Below are 27280 nucleotides of genomic sequence, written 5' to 3'. Positions count from 1 at the left end.
ATAAGTATCATATACAATTTTACTTATTTTCTACTCAGAGAAAGTAGTACAGCAACAAATACTTGGTGGGCATAATCTTTATACAAGTTCAGGTCATCTTCAGTTGTGTTTTAACATGAAATTTTCAGCTTTGATTTCAGCAGATGTACAGAGACATGTTTGATATCTGATTTAGTAAAATGCAAGACTTTGCCAATATGACTGAGAATGATTATATTTCTTGGTGTGCCTCTTTGGAATAAATGCTATAATCACTAGCAAAGTGTATGGTTTAATTTGGGGGTTTAGTAGAAAAGAAACAGGAATGACTAAGGCAAATGTATAACTTTTTTAGAAATGGGAGAATAAAGTAACGTGTATCGATAGTTTCTTCAGTACTCTTCTAATGTTGTAGATTTTTAATTATCATATTTTCCCCTAAAGAGGCTGCGTTTAAATAAAACCAAAATAGTGCATTTTTATAAAACTGAGAAATAGGCAGTTTTTACCAAATAGAGAGTGGGGGGAATACTGTATGAACATCTTTAACTGCAAAAATTTAAATATGGGAGAGCTTAAGTAAGTTAGAGAACTTGTATATTGGTTGTTTATAACAGGTACTATAGCTCTATTATTTGGCACTTAATGTGTTTGAATAGCATTAATATAATTAATAAGCATCAAAATATGAGTGTAGATCCCAAAATATATACTTGGTTTACACAATGCTGTATTTTTAATCAATAGTGCAGATGAGGTTAAAAAAACAAAAAAACAAAAAACCTAATTGCTTATGAAGGAAGTGTGATATAGAGAAAAGTTATTTTTAAGTAAAAACAGAAAACCAGATTGGAAATGAGAAAACTTGAGTTCACATTCTCCATGGCCATTAGTGACTTTGGCCTATTTACAAGTTCACAATTTTCCTATCTCTAAAATAGATAAATGGAGTTCAGATCCAAGTGCTGATTCTTATTAACTGTCTGATTGTGGACAAGCTGTATAACTTCCTGAGCTCAGCTTTTATGTCTATACACTGGAGATAAGAATTTCTGCTCCACAGAATTGTAGTGAGGATTACATGAATTCCTAGTCTTCAAAAGCACTTCATAAATATTAACACAGGCTATGGAAGTTAGCACTTTCTGTTAAAGCATATATTGTATCCTTGAAAAAAATTAACAAATAGATCTTCAAAGTGTTTTGCAGTTCTAAAATGCTAAAAATTCAGTAGAACCTAGCAAGTAATAGGTTAAATTCTGTACCCAAAATAAATTATAATATAAAAGTTTTAAACGCACCTCTGGTCATATCACAGATTGATATTATCTATTGGATAATCTCTTGGATCATAAGAAATTACTATAAAGTATAGCACCATAAAACAATCTCAGTTTCTGTTGGTAAGGAATCTGAGAGCAGCTTAATTGACTGGTTCCTCTAAATTCTGCTTATGGTTTCTCATGAGTTTGCGTTCAAGTTTTTGGCCAGGGTGCATCATCTCAAGGGTTAATGGAGCTACAGGATAAACACAAATGACTTACCATTACTATTCCACGTTTCAGTGGCCTGAGATCTACACCAGTATTATGAGAACTAATTACCTTCTTTAAGAAGGTTGCTTGACTTCAAAAGCTGAATTAGAACCCTTGAATAGTAAATTTTGCTTGCTCTTTCAGAGAATGTACACAATTGCTTAGTAATTTCATATTTACATTAATTGCAGCTCCACTGAAATATTCATATCATCTGTAATTGACTAGGATGCTCTTAATAAATATTGGTTGAGTGGATGGATATATGGGTGGCTGGATTGATGGATAGATGGGTGGATGATGTCTTCACGAGTGTTTTATTACAAGTAAAAATGGCTATCATAATTAATCCTATTTTATAAGTAAATTTTAGGTAAAGTGAAATACATAGGTATTAAGTGTTAAATTTTATGATTATGCCACAAAAAGCTGATAAAACTGTTAAATTTTAAAAATTTGATGAGCTTTGGAAAATTTAACACCTTTGTAACCAACACCCTAATCATGATATAAAACATTTTGATTGACCAAGAAAATGTCCTTGTACTTAATTCCATTCAATAAACATCCTTCATTGGCAACCACTGTTCTGATTTTTATTACCATAGATTAGTTTTCCCTATTGTTGAACTTCATATGAAATAAAGTACTATGAACTTATTGTGGCTTCTTTGGTTATAACAGTGATTTATTTATTTATTTATTTATTTGATTTATTTCTTTTTAAAACTGTATGAATAGACCTCAAATTTGTACCCATTCTTGTACTGATAATTTTTTAAATTGTTTACAAGTTTTGTCTAGTTATTAATAGAGCTGCTATACATGTTGTTATACAAGTCATTTTGCGGATGCATGCTATCATATATATTGGATAAATGACTAGGATTGAAATTGCTGGGTCATAGTGTATGCATATGTTTTAAGAAGTGGCCAATCTGAAGTGATTATGTCACTTTATATAGTCTAAATATATGAGTTGAAGTTGTACCATATCCTTGCCAATATTTCATTTTACTAGATTTTGCTTTAGACATTCCAGCAGTGCATTTCTCATTTCTAGTGGTGGTTTCTCATTGTTGCTTTATTTTTCATTCCTTTGATGAGTAAAGATGTCGAGGACACTTTCTGATGTGTGTGTGCTTGGCCTTGATACCCTAATGTCTTCTTTTGTGAAGTACATGTTCAGGTTTTTTTCCAAGCTCTTTATTGTGTTGTTTGCCTTTTGATTGTTCATTTAAAGTGTCATTACATAGTTTTGTACCATTTCTTTGTCAAAACTATATTGCACATTTCTTCTCCCAATCTCTACCTTGCCTATTTATTTTCTTAATGGTTTCTTTAAAGATCAAATGTATTTCATTATTTGAAGTAGAATTTATCAATGTATTTTCTCTTCTGGTTTTCACTTTTGTACCCTATCTAAGGAATATTTGACTAACCTAAGTCATAAAATAATTCAGTTATGTTTTCCTCCTTTAAGGTAGTGTAAGGATATCCTCGCTTAATTCTCACTTTTACAGGAAAGCACTCAATCTTTCCAGCCCTGAATATAATAAAGTCTTTTATAAATATCCTTTGTCATGTTGAGGGTTTCCCATCTATTTCCAGCTTGATGAAATTTATTTTCATGAATGGGTGTTAAATTGTAATAATTATCCTACATTGATTGAGATGATCATATAATTTTTCTCCTATCTTCCATTAAAGTGATAAAAATATTTCAATTTGAATGTAAAACTAACATTGAATTTCTACACAATCCTCCACCTGATGATAATGTTTTATCCTTTTTATATTTTGCTGGATTAGGTTTTATAATATTTTCTACAAAATTTTGCATTACATGTTCAAAAGAGAAATTGCCTATAATTCTATTTACATCTTACAAGTTTTTTTGGCTTTGTTACCAGAGAAATAATAATCATAAAATTATCATAGAGTATAAGCAGAGCAGACCTATCCTCCTCTAGCTTCTGAAACAATTTGTTTAAGATTAGTATTATTTCACATTTCAACATTTGATAGAAATAATCAGTGAAACCATCTGGAATATCCCTTTTGGGAAAGCTTTAAATAAATTAATTAAATTACTTTAGTAGGGCTATTTACATTTTCTAGTTCTTCTTGGGTCATTTTTGTAAGTTTTTTCATAAATTGTTTTTTCATCTAAATTGTGAAATATATTGAAGTATATACTGTTATCATTAATTTAATATCTGTAATACTTACCTCTTTTATTCATGATGTTGGTACTATGCATTGTAACTATTTTCTCTATCATTAATTTCTGCTCTAATTTTTATTATTTCCTTCCATGCAATTTATTTGGGTTTAATTTGCTCTTCTTTTTATAGCTTCTTATGGTGAAAACTCTTTTTTAATATTTCATCTTTCTAATACAAGCATTTATCTTTTAAACATTGCTTTCATTGTTTTACACAGCTGTTGATATATTGTATTTTTCATTTTCATCTGATTCAAAATCTTTTCCAGTTTTTCTGTTATTTCTTCTTTTATTCATTGGTTACCTAAAATATCTGGAAATTTTGACATTAAATTTTTAATTTAATTCTGTTTGATCTGAGTATATGTTCTGGAAGTTTCAATTTTTTTGAAATGCATAAAGAATTATATTGTAGCCTGGCATATTGTCTGCCATGGTTAATGTGCCATGTACACTTAGAAAAATGTGTTTTCTGCTCTTTGGGTGAGGCATTCTATAAATGTTCACTAGGTAAGTTTAGTTAATAATATTTATCAAATATTGTATATCCTAACTGATATTTTGTATAGTTGTTTATAGATTATTGGAATGGTTTTTTTAAATATCTGTAATTGTAGCTGTTTTTTTCTCCCTTGAATCCCTTTTCTTCTTATATTTTATTTTAAAAATTTGTTTTTAAGTACATACACAGTTAAAATTATTATATCTTTCTGATGATTTAGCTTTTTTTATCAACATGAAATATACCTCTATCTCTAGTAAAATTCTATGTCATGAAACATTTTTTTCTATTAACCACTCAAGCTTTCTTATGCAGTTTTTATTTATTTTTTTATCTTTATATTTAAAATAAAATTTTGTAGATAACCTTTAATTGTATATTTATCCAATATAACAATCTCTTATTTTTAATTTAATTTAATTTAATTTAATTATTAATAGTTTTTTGTGTCTCGTATTTTACTATTTGCTTTCTGTTTCTCATATCTAAGCTGTTGTTCCTCTGTTTCTTTCTTGCTTGCTCCTTTTGTATTAATCTTTCTTTTTATCATTGTTCTTTTTCTATACTTTGGAATATTTGCTGTATGAATTTGCACTTTGTTTTGTGGTTACTTTAGTAAATATTATGCATTCATATTTTTCATATTCTATCTAAAGTTAATGTTTTACAACTTCCTATAACAGGACAAAGATCCTTCCATTAGTATAATTCCTTTACCATATCTATCCTTTATATTATTTTTTTAATTTAATTTAATTTAATTATTAATATAGTTTTTTATGTCTAGTATTTTACTATTTGCTTTCTATTTCTCATATCTAAGCTATTGTTCCTCTGTTTCTTGCTTGCTTCCTTCTGTATTAATCTTTCTTTTTATCATTGTTCTTTTTCTATACTTTGGAATATTTGCTGTATGAATGTGTACTTTGTTTTGTGGTTACTTTAGTGAATATTATGCATTCATATTTTTCATATTTTATCTAAAGTTAATGTTTTACAACTTTCTATAACAGGACAAAGATCCTTCCATTAGTATAATTCCTTTACCATATCTATCCTTTATGTTATTTTTGCCATATATTAGTTTTATATATTCAAGGCACAGAATGTAATGTTACTGGTTTTTATTTTTTCTTTAAAAAATTAAGAGAAACCACAGCCTTTTGTATTCATCTAAATATGTACTATTTTTGGAACTCTTCATTCTTTTCTATAAATTTGCATTTTCATATTGTATCATTTTTCTTCAGCCTGAACAATGTCTTTTGTTATCTGTGATAGAGCAGATTTTCTTTTAAGAATTCTTCAAGGTTTATTTATTTGAAAATGTCTTTATTTTGCCCTCAATTTTTAAGGGTATTTTTGCTGAATATAAAATTCTAGATTGACAGTTTTACAGCATTTTATAGATACTGTTCCACTGTCTTCTCCACCCTGTTGTTTCTGTTGAGAATCTGTCATGAGTATTGAGATTACTTTGTATATTATGCTCCTGTTTAAGATTTTCTCTTTTTCTTTTCTTTTCAGCAATTTGAGTATGATATATCTAAGTGTGGTTCTCTTTGGATTTATCCTGCTTAAATTTTGTGGAACTTCTTGAAGATGTAAAGGTATGTTTTTTAAACATACTTGGCATTTTGGTCATTTTAAAAATATAATTTATGTGCTCTAATCTTTTTCTCTTATCTCTCTGAAATTCCCAACATATGTTTATTAGACAACTTGATATGATATCACAGTTCCCTAAATCTGTGTTTGTACATTTCTTCAATTATTTTCTCTCTCCTTCAGATAGTATTATTTCTATTTATGTGTCTTCAAGTTTACTAACCTTTTATTTTTCAGTATTCAAACTGTGCATTTTTATATCATATATCGTGTTTCCAGTTCTAGAATTTTCAATTGTTTATTTTTTATACTTAAAATTTGTATAGTCCTTGTCTCCTAATTTCAAAATCTGTGTTGCTTTGGGTTCTGTTTCCACTAATTACTGTTATTTTTGAATATGAGTACCTTTTCATGTCTCTTCATGTATCCAGTAATTCAGGCCTATGCTTGGCATTGTGCTGAACACACTGTAGAGATTCTAGATTGTGTCATCTTCCTTTAATGGAAGCTGAATTTTCCTCTCTAAACAGTTAAATTACTGGTGGCTCTTTACACTACTGTCAGGATTTTAAAAATCTTTTTCCAGTGAATCTCTATCAGTTTTGACATTAGTTCTAAGATACATCTTTTATACCAAGGCATGGCTCTTACTCCAAATGTCTGGACTTTCTGGAATTTCAACTAAATCCTTGGTGTGTTTGTAAAGTGCTGTTAGGGCTTTCCAGTCTGGCTGGATAAGAATTCTAATATCACAGTAGTTCAAGAACTTGGATATCTCTATTCCAGACTCACTGCAAATGCAGGATAGCAGAACTTGACCTTTCAGAGTCTGGACTGCATTCATGAAGCCCAGTCCTTAGCCAAGGATCCATAGTAAATCCCCATGCAGTATGTTGGAGGTTTTTGCAAAGCTGCTTCTTCTCTGGTATGATTTCCCACAAATCCTAAACACTTTAGCAGATCAAAACTCTGCTTACTATGCTTACTAGGCTCAGTAGGACTATTGTTTCCCTTGTTCTTCACCTTCCTGTGGCATAGTAGTTAAAATCCTCATCTTGAGAAAGCTGGTGTGAGCATGGGCTTGCTTGCTATGATTCTGCTCTTCCAATTTCCCGATGCTTGAAATAGTCATTTCATTTTTTTCAAATGTTATATTTGTTTATAGTAGGAGGATAAGTCTTATACCAATTATTCCTTCATGCCTGGAAGCAGAATTCTCATCATTAATTATATTTTGAGTTAAATATAATGTTGGATGAGAGGATGCTTTGAAAACCATATGTCCAAAGTTACATAGAGTGAGCATGGAAAAACCATACTTTAGAAATCTTGGTTTATAGTGGTTCTATAATGAGAGATAGTCATAGAAGAGGGACTGAATTGGGTCTTAAATTTATCTGTGTTGAGAAATTCACTGAGACAGCCAAATGTGGGCAGCAAAAGGAAACCAGGAAATAAGAGATGCCATTGATTGTTAAAAGTTAGGTGGAATTTAACTGATCCAGTGAATGAATCAGTTCAGCAGGCCAGATTCCTTTGTAAATATACTGCAAAATGTGAAAATACTTTTTTTTAAAAAAAGGGCTTAAATTTATACACTAAAGCATTGCTGTGCTCATTACGAAATACTTGGTTTACAAAAGGATTCATTGAGGTTTCAGTACTCTGGTGAATTCCCAATATAATTGCCAAAAGCAGAATTATAATTTATCTCCTGCATTTGGATAAAAGAGCAACTGTTGTCTTTATTATTGTGTTTATCTCTTTCTCCAAGTGAATAGACCTAGTCTCAGAGTAACTCGCACACATGGTGTACTGGCAAAGAAGTAGACACAGGATTGTTTCCAGGGCAACAAATAAGACAGATAAGATCCCTGAGTCCCTTTTCCTTCCTGGTGAAGTCCTACTCCAGGGCTCTTGCATAGACTTCTCACCATTTGTGAGAACCAACAGGATAATTTATCAAGAAGGTGGAGAATTCAGTGGGTTAAGGCCATTCAATGTATACGACTGGCTCAGAAGAACTAGAGAGTATAGAGCTTGGTCTTTTTTGCTTTTGCTTTTGTTTGTTGTTTTCATTTTGTTTTATTTTTGAATGGAATACAAGCACTTGGATTATCCTTATATTTCTCTTTTGTTTCTTATGATGTATTTGGTTAAAAAAAGGTATAATTGGCCTTCGTAAAGTAAATTTCTTTTGGATAGTTTTCATGAGCAACAATAAAACAATGAGTATGAAAACTGTAAACATATTGTGTTTCCAATGAACCATTTAGAACATCTTTTTTTTTTTTTTAGGCCTTTAACCCCTGGGTCGACAAATATCTGAAAAAAATTAATGATTGACTTAGAAAATACATAAATTAAAATATAATTTTACAACATCTTCACCTTTTTTAGCACTGAGAAAAATGAGAAATGCCCCTCTCCTATTCTTAATAGATTTATAGCGTAGTGAGGAACAGAAATATATTATTGCTAAGTAACATTATAAGTTCAATATCAAGGCAATCTGTCACATGCCATAACACATTTGAAAGGGAGAACTTACCAAGTTTGTGGTGGCAGATGGGTTAAGGACAATATCCTAGAAAGAGGTGCTGGCCTTGGTAAGGCTTAAATAATTAAAGTAAGTTATAGTCATCCCTCAGTAACTCTGAGGGGAATTGGTTCCTGGACACCCATGGATACCAAAATTCTGGCATGCTCAAATCCCTTATATAAAAAGATATAGTATTTGCATATAACCTATGCAAATTCCCCAGTATACTTTAAATCATCATCTCTAGATTAGTTACAATACCTAATACAGTGTAAATGGTATCTAAATAGTTGTAAATACAATATAAATAGTTGCCAGTGCACAGCAAATTCAAGTTTTGCTTTTGGAACTTTCTGGAATTTTCTTTTTCAATTATTTCCCACCCACGGTTGGTTGAATCTGCAGATTCAGAACTCACAGGTTCGGAGGGCTGACTATACAGGTAAGGTGAGTAATAGAACACTTTTGGAAGAAGGAATAATGTGAAAAATTTAAAGTCACATCAAGGAAAACTTCTGTTGCTCTCTTAGGAGTAGAACATGGAAGTTAAAGAAAGAACAGGGAAGAGACGTGTATTGAAAATATTATTAACGGTAATTCCCTAGGATCTTTAAGGCAATAAAAATATTTACAGCTTAAGTATATTATACTGGGGGAATGGATTTGAGGAAAATACACCTCTGAGTAAGGAACACACTTCAGAAACAAAAGATAATGAACCCTAAATAAAGCCCTGGTGACAGGTTTAACATACGGGTCGGTGATTATTACAAAGCAATACTTAGGAAGTAAAATCCGTAGGACTTGTTGATTGACCAAATGTGGGAGAAGTGAGAGCTAAAAGTCATGATGATTCCCAGGTTTGGGTGACTGACTTGATGGACATATAAAGGAATAAAAAGAAAGATGATCAGATGGTAAGAGGAACAAAATTTCATTGTGATTGAGTTTGACTTTGAGGTACCCAAGAGAAATCTACGTAAGAGCTCAGTGAAGAAATCTAGGCTGGAGATTAACCATATTATAGATAGTAAAACCCAAAAAACTATAAGTTCACCATGGAAAGAAAAATACAGAATTTTAAAAGAGGAGGATCAAGGATGAAACTCTAGGAGATTGTTGGAGTTTAGAACATAAAAGTAGAAAAGGAAATGCAGAAATGATGAAAACATATTACTCTGAGAGAGAAGAAATAGCAGAACAATTAAATGGGGGAAATAATAACCTTTTCAACTGATGCTAGGACTAGATACCCACATGCAAAGAATTAAGTTGGACCCCTATCTCTTACCGTACACAAAAACAGACTCCAAATGGATCAAAGATAAAACAATAAAACTCTTAGAAGAAAATATAGACATAAATCTTCATGATCTTGGGTGAAGCAAAACCTTCTCAGATACCAAGAGCGCAGTAACAAAAGAAAAAAACATGTTAATTGGACTTCATGAAAATTAAAAGCTTTTTTGCTGAAAATGACACCATCAAGAAAATAAAAAGATAACCCATGGATTGGGAGAAAACATTTTCAAATTGTATATCTAGCAAATAAATTGTATCCAGGATGTATAAAGAACTCTTATAATTTAGAAATAAATCATAAATGACAAAATGGGCAAAGAATTTGAAGAAACCTATCTCCAAAAATTGTATATGAATGGCCAACAAGCACATGAAAAGATGCTCAGTAAGATTAACCATCAGGTAAACACAAATCAAAACCACAATGAGATACTACTTATACCCACTAGAATGGCTATAATAATGATAATAGTAATAATAAATTTAAAATACCAAGTGTTGGCAAGGATGTAGAGAAATTGACATCTTCCTGTACTAATGGTGGGAATGTACAACGATACAGTTATTTTGGAAAGCTGTTTGGCAGTTTCTCAAAAAATTAAACATAGTGTTATTATATGACTCAGGAATTCCTCTCCTAGTTATATTCCAAGAGAATTGGAAACAGATGTTCACAAAGGAGACTTTATTTGGATGTTCATAGCATATAGGCAAAACATGTGAACGACCCTAATGTCTATCAATTGATGAATGGATAAATACAACGTGGTATATCTCTACAGTGGAGCATTATTCAGCAATAAAAAAGAAAGAAGTACTGATACATGCTACAACATAGATGAACCTTGAGACGATACTAAGGAAATTAGTTACATAAGACCATATGTATGATTCAATTTATATAAAATGTCAAGAATTAGGCACATCCATCAGCGACAGTAATTAGATTAGTGGTTGCCAAGGATGGGAGAAGAGAGAAAGAAGGGAGTGGTGGGTGACCGCTAGTGGGTATGGGGTTTATTTTGAGGGTGATGAAAATGTTCTGGAATTAGATAATACTGATGTTTCGGAACCTTGGCAATATATTAAAAATCACTTGATTATATACTTTGAAATGGTGTTTTGGGTTCCTGAATTAAGGTACACAATAAAGCTGTTTATAAAAAATAGCCTCTGTGTCTCCCATTTCCAGCATTTTATGGAGACTACCCTCTCAGTGAAACTGCATGGGCTTTCTTCATGTTCTTTATCCAGACTTGGGTATAGTTACTACAAAAAACTTTTGCTGAGTTCAGTGTTGCGACTCAGTATAGGACAAGTAGTTTCAGCTGAGTCTCCTGTCTGCACTGCTACATTGTTAACATTCATATACCAACTCTCTGAAGCCATAAAATCAAGTCTGGATTTGAGTTTTCCTGTGACAGTCTGGACAGAATGTCATGGGTGATGGAGACATGTTCTTGTAGTTCCCTAAGAAGAAATGTCTTCTGCTGGGAGGCAGATCTATACTGGAATTCAGAATATAATGCTTCAGTCCTCTAAATCTGCAGGAATTTCCACAATCCCACTTAGCTTCACTGTCCAAGATGTGCTTGCCTGATGCTCCTGTGCCCTCCTAAGTTGGATGTCTTTTTTTCTGCTTACAGAAAATGCAGAAAGGTCAACAAGCCTTGTGGCTTGTTATTGATATCCAATGCAGTGGCACAACATAACTGTGAGACACCGTCTAAACAAAGTTCATTTTGGTACTTCCCTTTCTTGGTTGACAGTCTACAGCGGTCTGTTGTTCATGTTGCACATCTAATTTAAAGGAATACAATTTAGGGTGGGGAAAAGCTTTTCTTATGTAAGCATATTTTAAAAAACTCTTTCTCAAGAAAACAAATGTTTTGAAGTAATGCAGACTGAATTTGAATGCCATGTCCACTGTAGAAGTTACTGAGGGACCTTGAGCAAATTACATAACCACTCAGTCACCTCAACCGCAAAAGAGGAGAATAATAGAAATGACTACCACACTTGATTCCTATGATTAGCACACAATAAATTCAAAGTTGTTAGCTAAACAGAAATGTGTTGTACAAATATGAGTGTTATTCCCCAGAGAGTAAGTAGTCATATGTCTTTGTTGAGTATACAAATCAAATGATCACCTTCTAAACTGAGCAGAGAATCTATTGTTAGATAATTCTAGCAGAAGCAAACTGAAATACATATTTTTCTTCGGAGTCAGAATTCTGTTTTAGGAAAGTGTAGTGCAATTTTTCTTTGTAAATGACATGCAATTCACAAGTGAGTTGATTTGTGTATTCCTAGTTATATCTGTTGTGGATTTTACTATGGCCCAAGAGGGTGGTATCCACTTTACAAAAGTTATTACTCATCTATTTTGTTGGCTTGGGCTTTTAAAGTAATATCTGTTCTGTATGAGTGTTTTAACTCCAATCCCATTAGAAGCAAAAGCAAAAAACAGATCGGTAAATTAGATAATTAATTCTTTAAATTGGTATCCTCTTTAAAATAAAGCTTTATGGGGGCTTCCCTGGTGGCGCAGTGGTTGAGAGTCTGCCTGCTAATGCAGGGGACACGGGTTCGAGCCCTGGTCTGGGAAGATCCCACATGCCGCGGAGCAACTAGGTCCGTGAGCCACAACTACTGAGCCTGCGCGTCTGGAGCCTGTGCTCCGCAACAAGAGAGGCCGCGATAGTGAGAGGCCCGCGCACCGTGATGAAGAGTGGCCCCCCGCTTGCCGCAACTAGAGAAAAGCCCTCGCACAGACCCAACACAGCCAAAAATAAATAAATAAATTAATTAATTTAAAAAAAAAGGAAATCAGGCTTTAAAAAAATAATAATAAATAAATGTACTTATACATTTATAACAAATGTATTTTTCCTACAGGTAATGTCTTCAAAAAATAGGCTAAAGGGGAAGTTTCATCTACATTTTACTGTAAATGGCTAGCCCCTGAAAAAACTGGAATATGAGCTGAACCATCTGGATAGGAATTCCTGGAGAACATCTGACCTTTGCCCTCTAGGGTCTCTGGTGCATGTCAGCCTCTGTTGAACATCAACTTTGTGTTAATCACTGAGTTTGTTATGCTAGGTATGATGTTCCCGGCAACAGTAGGGTTTGCTTAAGATTTAGAAGAACACAGTTCTTTGTTGAAAAAAATAATAATACAGCTCAGATCTTGATGAGATCTTTCCTCATCTCTATGATAGGGACTATTTATATTTCTCTAGGTTGGCTCTTGAAACAATCAAATGAAACAATGTATGAAGTAGTGCTTTACAAACATTTATTTAACAAGGTTATCCTGCCAGATATCCTATCCTTGTTGTAAAGATCCTAGAATTGAACATCTTAGTAGATGAAGTTGGCACTATCTTCTAGGATTACTTTTGCAAAATGTTATTTTGTATTGGAGTTCTATTATTTCATTTTTCTAATTAATTTTTCAAAATAAAGCTTACTAAATATCAGATGTTCATTATAGAAAATTTGGAAACTATAGAAAAAAAATGACAGATAAAATCTTCTGCCTTCCAATACCACCACTCCGAGTTAATTACTAACATTTTGATGATTTTCTCGGTTATGTTTCCTCACCTGAAGAAAAGCCACCCTTTAGGTGAGTGAACCTGGGACACGAACTCCAACCCCACTACCAGTTGGTGGTACAAACACAGACACATTGAAATTATAGGAAGGTCAGAAATTTTCAAATCACAGAAACAGCAGACGTCTCAACTGTCCGGAAACCTCTTTGGAGTCCACGCTTGCGGACTAAGAAGCGTGCAATGGCAATAGGGTCTCAGGGTGCATTTCTGGACGCTGCTCGTTCCTACTGTCCTTCCATTCGTATCAAACGAGTCATTATGCATTTTTAATTAGAGTAATATTTTAAACATTCTCTCCAGAGCAACGTTTTTACAAACACTGTTTAATCAAGTGAGGGGCGCCTGCCTATGACTCTAGCCTCCGATCGTCTTTCCCAGTGAATTCTGTTTCACCTCCTGCCGAGAACGCTGGTTCAGTTACTGTCAGATTAGATTTCTCTCCTGGCCCCCGCCTCGCCCTTCCTCATCCTATGGAGAAGCGGGAATAAACAGATCAGCCCCAGGCGGGCGTGCAGCCGGGTGAGTGCAGCCCGTTGACCGGAGCGCGCGGGTCCATCACTGGGCACCCCCTCCCTTTCCCCGCGCCGCCTCCAGCGCGAGTGACAACGCGCCCTCCGGTCTCGGGAGCTGCGGCGGTGAACAATCCCGGGCAGGGCTCGCCTCGCCGGTGACATCACTCCCGAAGATACTCCCCACTCTCAGCGCCTGCCTTTGCGAGGCGTCTGTCCGTTTGTCGGTTTTCTTCTGTCCGCTGCTGAAGAGGGCTCATTGCTGGCCGGGGACAGAGCCGGGCACTGAGGAGCGACAGGACCCGGAGGAGGAGGAGGAGGGAGAGCGCAGGCAGCGAGGAAAGGAGGATCCCGGCAGGTGACAAGCATGAAATTCAGCCCAGCGCACTACTTGCTGCCTCTCCTGCCGGCGCTGGTCTTCAGCACCAGGTGAGTCCAGGAGCGTGAGTGACCTGAGCTGAGGGGAGTTGCCGGTAGGTTGGTCCAACCACAGGTCACCTGTGGAGGCCAAGGACAGACACTTCAGCTGTTTGCATCTCCTGCCTAAGTTAGGGGGGGTCTCTCTATAATTCGGGCTCTGAAATCCTTCTGAGGGAGTAGAGCCCATTTCTAGTTATCCTAGCCCTTAAAGCAATCCTCAGTATTCCTCCCAGTGAGGGGACCAAGTGTTCCTTCCAAAGCCATGTTTCCCTCCAGCGCTAGTAGTAGCAAACAGATAACACGCGGTAAGAGACGAAATAAAGAAAGGAAATTAGACAAGGAGAGTAATGTCACCAGGCAGTTTCTGGATACAATGGAACTGTCTTAATAGCCACAGCACTTACCTCCTCCCCTAAGTGTGTCTGATTTTAAGGCACAGGGAACCAGAGAAAAATGACAAATCTTGGGAGATGGTTAACCTTGCACAAAAGTTCCTGGACTTGTGAATCAGACTGTTTTAATGTCTTGAGTAGGCTTAGTGGTAGGCATTTTCCTTTGGCTGTCTTGTGAACAGGTCTAATTAAAGAGCACACAAGACGATTAAAAGTTAGAAGACACTCTCAGAGTGCTGATGCAAGGACCCTAGTCAGAAACAATTAAGTACTGTATTCCATCCCTGGCCATAGATGGGACTTTAAGCCCAAGCACAGAGGAGCTATTTTTAATGGAGGTTTAAAATGCGTTGATTGAAAAGAGTTTTGTGATTCCCCACTGTTGATCAAGTCCCAAAGTTGGTGATGGGTTTGCATTCTTCTTCCACAAGAGCAGCACAAAGGTGGACTGTTTCATTGCCCAGGACTGAGCCTTTATTCTGCATGGCCTGAACATCATACTGGCAGCAACCTCTCTGCTTTGGCTACTATAAAATAAAATGACCCACACAGGATAAGAATCTTTTCAAATCTATGTGAATGGAAACATTATCTGATTATGTGTCTGCTGGAAAATGAAGAGGGGAAATAGGATTATATCTAATTCTGAAATTGAGAAGTATGAAGGAAACTCATTATGTATGAAAAGTCAGGGCAGCAAAATTCGTGATTCCATTCCTAACTGACACACCCTCTTTCAGGCTCTTGTAACCAAACTTTCCTTCTAGTGTGAGGACTGTTTGGTTTAGCCCCAGCAGTTGATGAACTTAGTCTTTGCTTGCAAACAAAGCCCAGGTGACTTTCCCAGACTAAAATGGAATATGAGCTGTATTCTTTATTTTCTTTTAAGGATTGCTTGTCACTTGAGTTCACAAACTGCAGATGGTTTTAAAATCACTTTGCTTCCCGGTACTATAATAGCTTGCTCCAATAACAGAGCCCATTTTAATATTTCTTTCTAGCTCTACACTCAGTGCTCATCATGCATAATTGTTATTTTTTGAAGTGTCTTGCTATTTACTCTGAACTCTTGTGTTGTGGTTAATAATTACTTGTGAATTCTTCTAGAGAAAGGAAATTCTCAAAGTTTGGGGCATTTAAGTATATGCCTGTCAATATATGCAGAAAATAATAAATATTTAAACAATGGAAGCCCTGCCCACAATGATTTTTAAGTACAGTGAATCGCTAGTGTTCCAAAAGTACACTTGCTTTTTAAGGATACTATAAGTGGCTCAGAAATCGAAGTTTTAATGTTGGTTATATACTGCAAAAACAAAGAGCCACCACCTTATAAAAGTGTTAATTTTTATAAGGATAAATTAAAAAAAAATAGTCAATGCACTTTTCACAACAAAAATCAAATTAGTCGTTCCTAGTTTACTTTAGATATGAAACTTCTGCAGTGTTGGTTGTATGTGAAAACTGTGACAAGTCTTCTTTAAATTTTCCCTCTTGCCAACTCAACAAAAAAAGCATGCTGGGCTTAAAAAAGCAAAACTTTTCCTAATTGGTGGCATGTCTTATTATCGTGATTACTCTGTAACAATTTATTGTACTGAATACCCAGATTACCTTGTGACAGTGAGAGAACTTGACAATGAATTGGGTACTATCAACATGTCATTTTGCAAAGAAGAGCTTATGTTTCAATGGACTGTAACAGAAGGCCATTCTCTTTGTAATATTTAAGAGTTCTTGTACGCATTTGGTTAATGTGCGCCTTAGAACCTAAACTGAACAGGTTTGCAAGAACAGTTGCATTCGTAGAGGTGCGCTTATTGCCCGGCTGAGAAAAACTGTGTAGCTGAGCCATGACCACCTGTGACAGTGGGCTTTCTAGCCAAAGACTTATGCTAACTTAATTTCACATGCTTCAATTGTGTTGAATGCACTAGCAGAGGGTGGCAGTTGCTTAATTTTCCTATTGCCTTTGGGCGTTATCAGTTGTCTTTTATTATTAAGTTCTTTTCAAAGTATGGAGAAAGCAGATCTGAGACTCTTGGTGCAAAAAAAAAAAATTATTTGCTTCAACATCTCTTTCTGGGCATAGCTCTTTAATACCTTGCTATTATCTTTCCAATAGGTCTAAGTTCAGTTCTGTTTTAAGGTTAATGAATGTGTTCACTAAAGTAAATGCTGCAATTAGAGAAAGACAGTTACTGTAAAATAGTATTCTACCCACAGGGATGGAAACTCTAAAACAATTCTGTCTTTTAAATACGAATTTTTGAATAGCTTTCTGTTTTTATTTGTTCCTTGTCCCTGCGTTTTCTGTAGCAACTTTATATGCTGAAGCACAAAAATTCCATAATTTTCACCAAAGTGAACAACATCTATGTCCCCCAGTCAGAGTTACTTCATTTGTCCTGGAAGAAAGCTAGATGTTCACCTTCAACAATAGCCAAGAACTGTTCTGTGTTTTCCTGCTGAACCCCATAGAGGTAAAAAGAGCTGTTTAATTTCCTGGCATATTATCTCTCCTGTTTATAAAGTATATATAAATTTAAAAAAAATAGAGTTAATTTAATGAATGATGTAGCTAATGCAGAAATCCATTTAACCTGTACACAAATAAATGTGGTCAAAGAAAGCAAACATACCTTCAGAATAGAATAACTGTACTTTTTAAATAGCCTTATTCTGAAGAAGCATTAAATTGCTGTTCCAAGGCAGCCAGCAATTCACTTCAGAAAGAAGTAGTATAGGTATTGAAAGGAATAGTAGGGTGAAAAAATCTTTAGAAGTTCTTGGTGAAAAGGGACCCATGGAGTGCTGGAGAAGGCTTGCACTTTAGTCTGCTGAACCTCTGTTCCTTTATGCTGTGATTCTACTCTTGATACCTTTGGTTTTAAATGACTTAATGGGGAGAGAACATGGTAGGGGAGGAGTGAAGGTCTACTGACTTCTGGTGGTTTTCCATCAAGCAAGAACTTTAAGCAGATGGTCGGTTATAGTTCTCCCAACAGGAGTCACCTTAGAGGTCTATCCTGGGCCCTCTGATCAGCAGTCACACCACATGTTTACTTTGGAATGTATTTTTCGATGGTACTATATATTGAAGATGCCCCAGGCTCCTATTTGCTCTGTGCCTCAATCTCACCTCAGAATCAAGTTGATGGATAGGATAAAGGAAAGACAAGAGTCACAATAAGAACACAATAAGCACCAAAAAATTTTCATTTTTAAGCAAATAAATTTGATATCAAAAGGAGTCTTACTTTAATTCCCCCAAATTGATCTGAGGTACTATATTTTTTTTTGTCCCAAGCCCAGTACACAAGGAGTCTTACCCCACACACACCTTTACATGACCCTGCATACATTTCTTTGTAAGAATTTCTCCATTCTGTGTAATTGAGTTAGGGAAATGTCTCTTCCAGGCTAAGAAGATATTGGCAAAAATGTTTTGACTTTTTAAATCCCATTTCAGGGCCTTAGGTGCCTAATTACAATAGCAGTTTTTTAAATGGCTTATTTGTGGAATATCTTTGTGCACTAAATTTTCTTTTTAATTAATGAAAGAGACACCTCAAACATTTATGAATTGACTGTACAATTGTCCCAGACCAAACTCTATGTAATTGAAAGGGAGAACTTGACCTACCAACCAGGAAGGAAAAATCACTGAAACCACTGGCAGTATATGGGTGTAATGAAATTATGCTTTCTCATGTGTGTTATGAGAGTGCTTGTGTGTTGTGGGTGCATGTGTGCTATTTTTAACTGACTTCTAGAGGAAAATCTTTTTTAATAAATAGGACTAAATCATTTAAGTAACCTGATTAAACAGGTAATGTTTAATATTAAATTTTCTTCTCTAGAAAATCCAAAAAATTCCATTTGAACTTATCTTCATAACATTCAGAAATGTTTTTGATGTTTTCATTATCACACATCAAAAGTGTACCTGCAATAAATCAGTTGTTACATAAGACATCAAGGCAATAAAATAATATATTAGTTACAAATACATGTACCTATAATCTAGTCACATTCAGAAATATTTATATATAAGGTAAAGTTGGATAAATATTAACAACAAGGTTTTAAACGAAGTTTGAAATGTGACTAGAGGAAAGAGCAAATAAAGTCAATTAAGCAATATCAAAAATAACTTTTGCTAAGGACAATGAGAGAAACAATATTTTGTAATTGACATTAGTATCATGCAACATTTGCTAGTTGTGTGATGTTAGGTGAATTGCTTAGCCTTTTTATCCAGTTTTCTCATGTAGAAAATAGGACTACTCATAGGAACTACCTGAGGGGGCTGTGGTAAAGACTGAATTAGTTCATCTAAAAACAGAGTTTACCATATTCCCTGGAACACAGTAAGTGCTTAACAGAGGTTAGCCTGTGCAGCTATTACTATATAATTGTTATTATTTTCATGAAATTTTTGTATCTGTGATTGATCTGGACATAGCAGAATAAATGAAAACTTGGATGCAGATCAATTGGATGGCACAAAATTAACAAGAGTGACGGTTGTCATGCAAAAGAAAGAAAAGATTGCCGAAGAAGAGGGGAAGCAGGAGAAATAATGAGGATTACCTGGTAAATCGGGTGGCTCTTGGAAAAGTGTTTTGGTTCCTGGATGGTGCTGTGCACTTTGGTGAACACCATGAAAAATTGTGATATTTAATTTTACCATATAGAATATGATTTAGCACAAAAGTGTATGATTAACAATATTTAACTTATATAGCTACAAGTAAATTTAATTAAATTGCATTTAGAGTGCATAAATTATACTATCAAATCAAAGCTGTGAGCATAAGCATCAATGAATAAAAAAGGATGCTTTCAAGCTACATAGGCAAGATTGATATAAAAGTTTCTACAACTTTATTTTCTACTTGTTAATCAATTTCATCATCTATCAGCAAGCTATAAAAGGTAGAAACATTTAGAAAAATTAAGGGAAGAAAATGTAGATTTTTTTTTTTTCTACTATTGAAAACAATTTGAGAACTGCTGATATAGAAGAAGCTCAACTGCTATATGTCTTAAGAATCATCACATAAAAGGGACTTTATACTAAACCAATTTTGAAAAGAGCTTTGGAGATCATGTACTCTCAACTAGTTTGCACATAGTTTATCATAAACTCTTCATAGTTGTGCTATGAAATTCTGACTATTAAATGAAAAAATGTGTATATTTTTGCCATAGATTACTGTGTGTGTGTGCATATGTGTCATTATTTGTCAATTGAGTGGATCATAGAACAAGGTATAATTTGCTGCTAAGGGAAAAGAAAAGACATAGATCATGTTAAGTCTGCATCAGAAAGGAGCACATGTTTCCTGGGACATTTAGAAATGTTGCTTCATGATTATAAGATGCAAAAAAAAAATATATCAGAAGTAAACCATTCTATTCAGACACAATCTAAAGTTCAACCAAATAAACACTGTGCTCTGAAAATGCTTTCATGAACACTAGGAGACATCGTTATACCATAGGTAGTGATTGCATTGCAAATTATGTCTGACTTGCTTGGTGCTGCTTTCGAGTTTTTTAATCTCTTTGAGTGTACTTTAAAGAGTCTGTTATTGGGAAACATGCTGTGAATACAACAAGGTTGTGTTCTCATCCAAAGCCCTTCATATTAGAGGTGAGAAAACTGAGGTCCAGAGTGACTGAGACTTCCCTAAGACCACAGAGGAAAAGCAAAACAAGAACCCAGAACTTTCCCTAGTGCTCTCTCTCTTCTATCATATGATTACTCTCCATGTCATCTCTTCTGTAATTAAGCCACATTGGTATAGTTGGCACCTACCTTATATCCAGAACTATTCTAGTTATTGTAGAGTATTAGGTAATTTAAAAAATTCTCCAGCCACGTAGAGTCATGATAGAACAACATGCTACAGTCAAAGGGAATTACAGTAATGAGCTGAACACCATTTGTTCACCTGTATTCAGTTGTTTTTTGAAGAGTGAGTTGGCCTAAAAAAGATTTCCAGGTCATTTTCAAAACCCAAAACAGAGTCACTAATGAGTTCTCAGCTTTGCACAGTTTACGTTGCAAGAGATACACCTATAGTGGTTACTGCTGGCTTTTCAGTTCTATTGTAAGGTGATATTTTTGGTACCTGTGGGATCTTTTCATTGAAATGCTTTCCTATAAGTGTAGTTCCTAGGAGACATTTGCTTATATATATTCCTCACCTATTAAATCTATACTACAACTGTGTAGTATTGTTCAATGGGTAGCATACTGAACTATCTTACAAAGATGAGTTCCTAAATATGTTCATATCTAGCTTTAATTTATGGTGATATTACATTTCATTTGGTTTACATGTCTCTATACTTTCATCATAGCCTATCAACAATTTATAGTTATATAACATTTTTTAGGGCAAAGTGGTAATAGATTTCATTCTACACATACATATCATAAACTCCCTGCCTTTGGATAGGTTTCTTAACCATTCTGAGACTTAAATTTCTCATCCATAAAATGGAAAATAATAATGTCCAACATTTAGGGCCATTAAGATTGAAGAAAGTATATTTAAGTTCTCTCTCAGTACCTGCATATAGCTGTACTCTTAGTCCTTCAGGAAATCCTAAGACATGTTAGCTATTACTATATGTAGAAATTATTACAATTCAGTGTGTCGATTTTATAATGGATACCTCAAGCAATCAACATTTAATTTAATTATTTTATTAAAAATCAAAGTAAATTAATTCCTTAAATGAATTTCACAGTTCTTGACTGACACAGCCAAAATAATAAAATCATAGTTTATTCTTGATATGATTCTTCTAGGGGTAGGGTCAGGAGGGAATTGAGCTCAGTGAATGCTCCTTAGGAAAAATGGAACAAAAAGCATGCGATGACCTGCTGCCTTCCAAAGCAGTCCTTTCAGCTGAGCTTAGGTATGGGCAAAGGCTAATGCAGATTCTGGGTTAGCATTTATCTCATGTCCCTATGGAGGATGTGACTTTCTGTGACTTCCTCCTGTTTATCCTCAAAAGGGTTTCTAATTCCCCATCTTTTAACTCTGTTCAACACACAACTCTGAGCATCTAGAAGCACTTACTCAGTGAGTAGCTTGAGATGAATGGGGTAGGGGTTACAGGAAATGTTTGTGCTGTCGTATGTGTTAAATCCAAAGAATATGGAATCAAATAGACTTTGAGTCAGCTTTACTAGCTAAATGATTTTAGAAATGTCAATTAACATCTCTTAGCCACATTTTTCTCATCAATGAAAATGCAGTAACATTGCCTCTCTCATATAGATTTGTCAAGAGGATCAAATAAGCTAATGTACAAAAAGAATAGTGTCTAGCACAGAGAAATACAACTCAGTATATTGCCAATTTTACATTACCTGACTGAAAGGATTAGAGAGATTTTACCCTACCAGAGTGTATTGCATTTCAGAAAGAGCAGTCCTTAATAAAAACTTTTACTTGGTATAGGCAAGACGAAAGTGTTGGTGAACAGATTTTGGAACTCAGCCTTATCCTCCCTTATTACAGATGAAAAAAACAAAACAAAACAAAATGAAAACCCTGAATGGAGAATGTATTTTCTTCCAAGCTCATGTGGATGATTTGAGACCAATGTGAAAGTCAATTCCAAATCACCCTAACCAATTCCAGTTAGGAACACTGATTTAAATACTTGCAATACCCTCAAGAAAAATAGTATGGAAAACTAGTATGACATGACCTAGCTTCTATTCTGAGTCTGAAAGCTCCAAATTATGTTGCTAATAACTTTGCTAATCCAGTTAAACATTAAATATAGTTATTGAAATTATATTACCATATCACACTAATGCCTTTAAAGAAGGTTCATTTTTCGAGTTTACCTAAAGATGGCAGGACCAAAAAGATGTATCTTGAAGTAGGACAGCATAAACACCAACAATCCTTTGGACAAGTTGAGGATTCTGGATTTTAAAATTAAGTGGTCTCACAATGGGTAAGGTTGGTCATGATCTCCATAGAATGGTGGAGAAGGGGCTGGAATGGCAGAGGGAAATAAAAAGTCTAGCACCCTAGGGCACTTTGAATGCTGTATGCATGAACAGAGATGGTAGGAGTAGAAAGGAAAGTCCCCAATCACTAGCCTTCCTCTTTTTCTTGTTCTTTTTGTTATTTTGTTTTTAATTTTGTCTTTTCTAGTGCTGGCAGTCATTCATTTCTGGGCTTTGCAGTAAACTAAGTTCTTAGCATTGGGCAGGAAAGGCGGGGAGGGGGCCGCTTTAAATTATAAAAGAAACAAGAAAATGCATGAAGAATTTAAGTGACATGTTGGCAAGAAGCAGATATGGTTGAGTAAGCTTTATATTGTTGAGAACATGTAGCTTTTTCCTTCAGATGCCACAAAATGAAATGTGAGCTCATTCTACAAAAAAAGAAGTTCACATAAAAATGGGGGAAAACTGTTTTTTTTCTGACAATACAATTTAGAAAAATATTGAAAGATACTGAATCCCTTTTACACGTTGTATGTATGTCTTTATTTCAATTGGTATTTTATATGACATATAAGTTACAGGTTCAGCCAGTAATGTTGAGGACTAATTATTGCCCTGGCAGTGTGCTAGATGCTTACTCTCTGTCACTCAACACATTATACTTCCTTGCAACACATTATACTTACACATGTTTTATCCCTAGGGAGAAGGAATTTTGGGCGTATTAAATAATTAGCCCATATTTTCCCAGCTAGAAAGTGGTCAGATCCTAGCTCATCTTTTCTGAGAATCGTTTTGTGAGTGAAACTATAACTGTGTCTATAAAATCTAATCTCTGTATAAATACACACTGAAGAAAAAAATAACTTATAATACAAACAAGAATGCTGAAACTAGACTGTGTTGGCAAATAGCTGCATGTTTGCATGAGGTGGGACAGGCTACATTAACATTCTTAAATAAAGCAGCCAAAGAAATTCATTAGTTTTAAACCAGATAAATTGAAGCCTTTATTATAAGTACAAAATTTGCAAGCTAATTTCAATATTCCTATGTAGAAAATATATGTTTCCTCAGATCAGTATTTCTCAAAGTACACTCCTCAGTGTACTTAAATCAGAATCCCCTCAGATGCTTATTAAAAAGGCTACTTCCTTGTCCCTACCGTAGACATATTAGATTAGATTCTCTGAGGAAGGGGCCAAAGAATTTTCATTTTAATGTGGAAATCAGATGCTTTCTATCTGAAAATTTGGAAACAATATTTGAAACTGTAGGGTCTAGAAAACTTTGATCTCTTGAGCATTTGCTTAACATGGACATTGAAGCTGAAGTCAAGAGGATGGAAAGATGGTGATGTTTTGGCAAAAATCACACCTATTTTCACATGTATATAAATGAATTTAATAGGTGGGAATCTTGTCACATACCAAAGCTGCATTTATCAATCAAGTTGCATGAAAATAATTCTCTGCCTCCTGCGCTTTTCTACAGAGGGCTAAGAAAGTGCTCAAATAAACTAAATGGTATAAAACCATATGACATGGATTTATCAGGGGGCATACTTTATTTAGAAAGTACTTGACAGCAAGGTGAAATCTTACGGATAGCACTGAAAAGAATGAAAACTCCACTTTCTCCTTCACATTTTAGCCTGGTAAAAATGAAAATTTTGATGCCCACCTCCTTCGTTGGTAGCAGTTGGTTTTGACTGATGTGGAAAAACAGATTTTGTTTCGATTAACTTTATGTGTTAAACAGATGTGCAACTATGTCAGCCATATTGCCTGCTTTTCTTCCTCTCTGCAGTATGTTAGTTCTCCTGAAATAATAAAGAAAGGAATCAAAAGGTGATATGATAATAAATAAGAGCTAACACTTACATAATATCTTAAACCAGGTTAATCCTCACAGTAGCCTTCTTGTGAGGTGTTTGTTGATGTTGCCTCCAGTTTATATCTGTGGAGACTGAGGCACACAAGGGTTAGATGACTAGCCCTCAGTTATAAAGTGGTAGGTAGTGGAGTCTAAAGTCAAACTCCAAACAGTGCTCTAGCCCATGTTCTTAATCACTGTGCTACAGCGCCTCCTAGTGTGTAACGTAGAACACTGGTGTGACCCTAAATCTGCATCAGCCTCATATGTGGGTTCCGATTTACACGGTGAGAGGACAGAAAAATGGAACTTCCTCTCAGGTTCCCTCTAAGTTCACAACTAAATACGACAGAAGGTCCTTTCTTTAAAGTTCCAACTAAAATAATGTTCATGTTATTTTGTTTTTATTGTGAAAGAAAAATAATCATGAATTTGTATAATATGGTCTTTATCTGTGGATGTTGTTTTTCCAAGTCACAGCAGGGACCTGTAGTGTCCTACCGTCTGGCTCCAGATGGATTCCATGTTTCAACTGTGGAGCTCAGAAACATGTGGTGGGAATCAGACTGACCTGCGTTCTAACTGTAGCTCAGCACTTGCTACCTGTGTGATCCTACCTAATAGTAGGTAAAGGTTATTGTTTGGTTTTTTGTGTGCAAGAATTGTACTACACATTTCTTTAGGATTACTTTATTTAATGCTTTTTTGTACTTCATGAATGTGCTTTATAGATTAGGACACTGAGGATTAGAGAAGTTAATACACCTAAAGTCACAACATTACTAAAGGTAGAGGTGAAATTTGAACCCACAAATTAATAGACGTAGCCTCAAGGTCAGGATCCTCATACAGTAAAGTTAACACTAAAATTCGTGGTGTCAGGCATTTGAGAGGTAACTCAGAAACAAAGGAGCTGTTGAGAGCCCCATGCAGACTAGTGTGAAAACCAGACTTGTGCCATACATGCACGTGGATGAGTGAGCTAAGGGGTCTGGTGTACACATCTCCTCAGAATATCCCCATGTCATGAATAGTGTCACCTTTTGTTTTACAGATGTGAAAGTTAACAGACTCATTATTTGAACTCAGCCTATCCTGAAACCTAACCTAATAATAATAATTATTATTATTATCATTATTATTGTTATTATTATTATTATGGCAGCCAGATTTTCCTTAGAAAGTTTGTGTCGTTTTACTGGAACTGCACTTCCATTGGTAGTCAGAAGATGGCACTGTGAAGTATGAAGTACAGTACAGTCATCTCTGTTCTAGATTTAACCTGTTCATTGACTGACACATTCATCTCAAAATTGATGTCTAAAATAATCTGGCTTCGGGGCTTCCCTGGTGGCGCAGTGGTTGAGAATCCGCCTGCCAATGAAGGGGACACGGGTTCGAGCCCTGGTCTGGGAGGATCCCACATGCCGCGGAGCAACTGGGCCCGTGAGCCACAACTACTGAGCCTGCGTGTCTGGAGCCTGTGCTCCGCAACAAGAGAGGCCGCGATAGTGAGAGGCCCGCGCACCGCGATGAAGAGTGGCCCCGCTTGCCGCAACTAGAGAAATCCCTCACAGAAACGAAAAAACCCAACACAGCCAAAAATAAATTAATTAAAATAATCTGGCTTCATTTCACATCAAAATAATTACCAAAGATAAATGTATGTATATTCATGTACATGTATATATGCATGTATATATATGATATATATGATATAGTATACATATATTTTATAATATATACAATTATAATAAATTATATATTACACATAGTTATTTTACAGTTTTTTGAGAATTTATCCTTGAAAATAGGCTTTGTTTGGAAACACAGTGCTGTTAGCTTGATCCCATTCATCATTACAGTGATTCCTACAAGTCTAGTTTCCTCCTAAGTGGAATTGGACCTGAAAATTTAATAATGGACCCATTTCCCCAGTGTACTCTTAATTAAAAGAATTTTCCAGGACAGACTTTAAGGGAAGTAGGCATTATGTGAGGGAGACAAGGATATATGACATAGAGTATTTAAATTTTAATTTTTATACATGCTCATATCTTTTCACTTCATCCTGTGTAGCAATTGGTAATAATAACTCCTTTTTATAGATGAGGAGACTTGTTAGTAATGACAGGTAGGTGGCCCAGAGCCGGGGCTGAGTTTGGCTTTCACAACACCCAAGTTACCTTGGGACCTAGAAAGTTAGACTGTAAAGGAGGCAGAGTTGCCTTGTCTTAGTCTGCTTTGGCTCCTATAACAAAATAGCATAGACTGGGTGGCTTAAGCCACAGACACTTCTCACAGTTCTGGAGGCTGGGAAGTCCAAGCTTAAGGTGCTGGCAGATCCAGTGTCTAATGAGAGCACTCCTCCTGGTCGGCAGACTGTGGTCTTCTTGTTGTATCCTTACCTGATGGATCAGAGAGACAGAAAGCACAGTCTTGTGTATCTTCTTCTAACAGCACTAGTGTCATCATGAGGGTTCTACCCTCATGACCTAATTACATCTCAAAGGCCCCACCTCCTAATTCCATCCCAGTGAGGGTTAGGGTTTCAACATATGAATTTCGAACGGACATAAACATGCGTCCATAACATGCCTGTTTAAAGATGAAGCAAAGGCTATCAGCCTGGTAGGATTTAAAGGAGGTGGTACATATGCAATATTTGATGTTTTGTCATGCGTGATTTTGGTCCTATGTTTGTTATGTTTCATAAGTCGATGTGAGTACCTGCCCTTACCTCTTTAATCAGCTAAGATGCAATTTCTTG

General features: G+C 35.2%; 1 protein-coding gene across 3 annotated transcripts in view; it reads left to right on the top strand.

The window, feature by feature from the left end:
* LUZP2 (leucine zipper protein 2) overlaps window positions 1-27280 on the top strand; it is a 911611-nt gene that overhangs the window by 467512 nt on the left and 416819 nt on the right. For 2 of the 3 annotated variants that reach the window (XM_082342494.1, XM_082342493.1), the window contains exon 1: window positions 6143-14259. The exons of the other annotated variant lie outside the window; for it this stretch is intronic. Coding sequence is in view for 1 of the 2 variants with exons in the window: in XM_082342493.1 (XP_082198619.1) it covers window positions 14198-14259 (62 nt within the window). In the remaining variant the exon portion in view is untranslated. Of the gene's footprint in view, window positions 1-6142; window positions 14260-27280 lie in introns of those variants that run through there. 3 annotated transcript variants of the gene reach the window in all.

Source organism: Balaenoptera borealis (assembly GCF_965194805.1).
Source record: "Balaenoptera borealis genome assembly, chromosome: 11".
NCBI classification, from domain to species: Eukaryota; Metazoa; Chordata; class Mammalia; order Artiodactyla; family Balaenopteridae; genus Balaenoptera; species Balaenoptera borealis.
The sequence above is the reverse complement of the archived record's forward strand: the minus strand, read 5'-3'. Positions and strand labels throughout refer to the sequence as shown.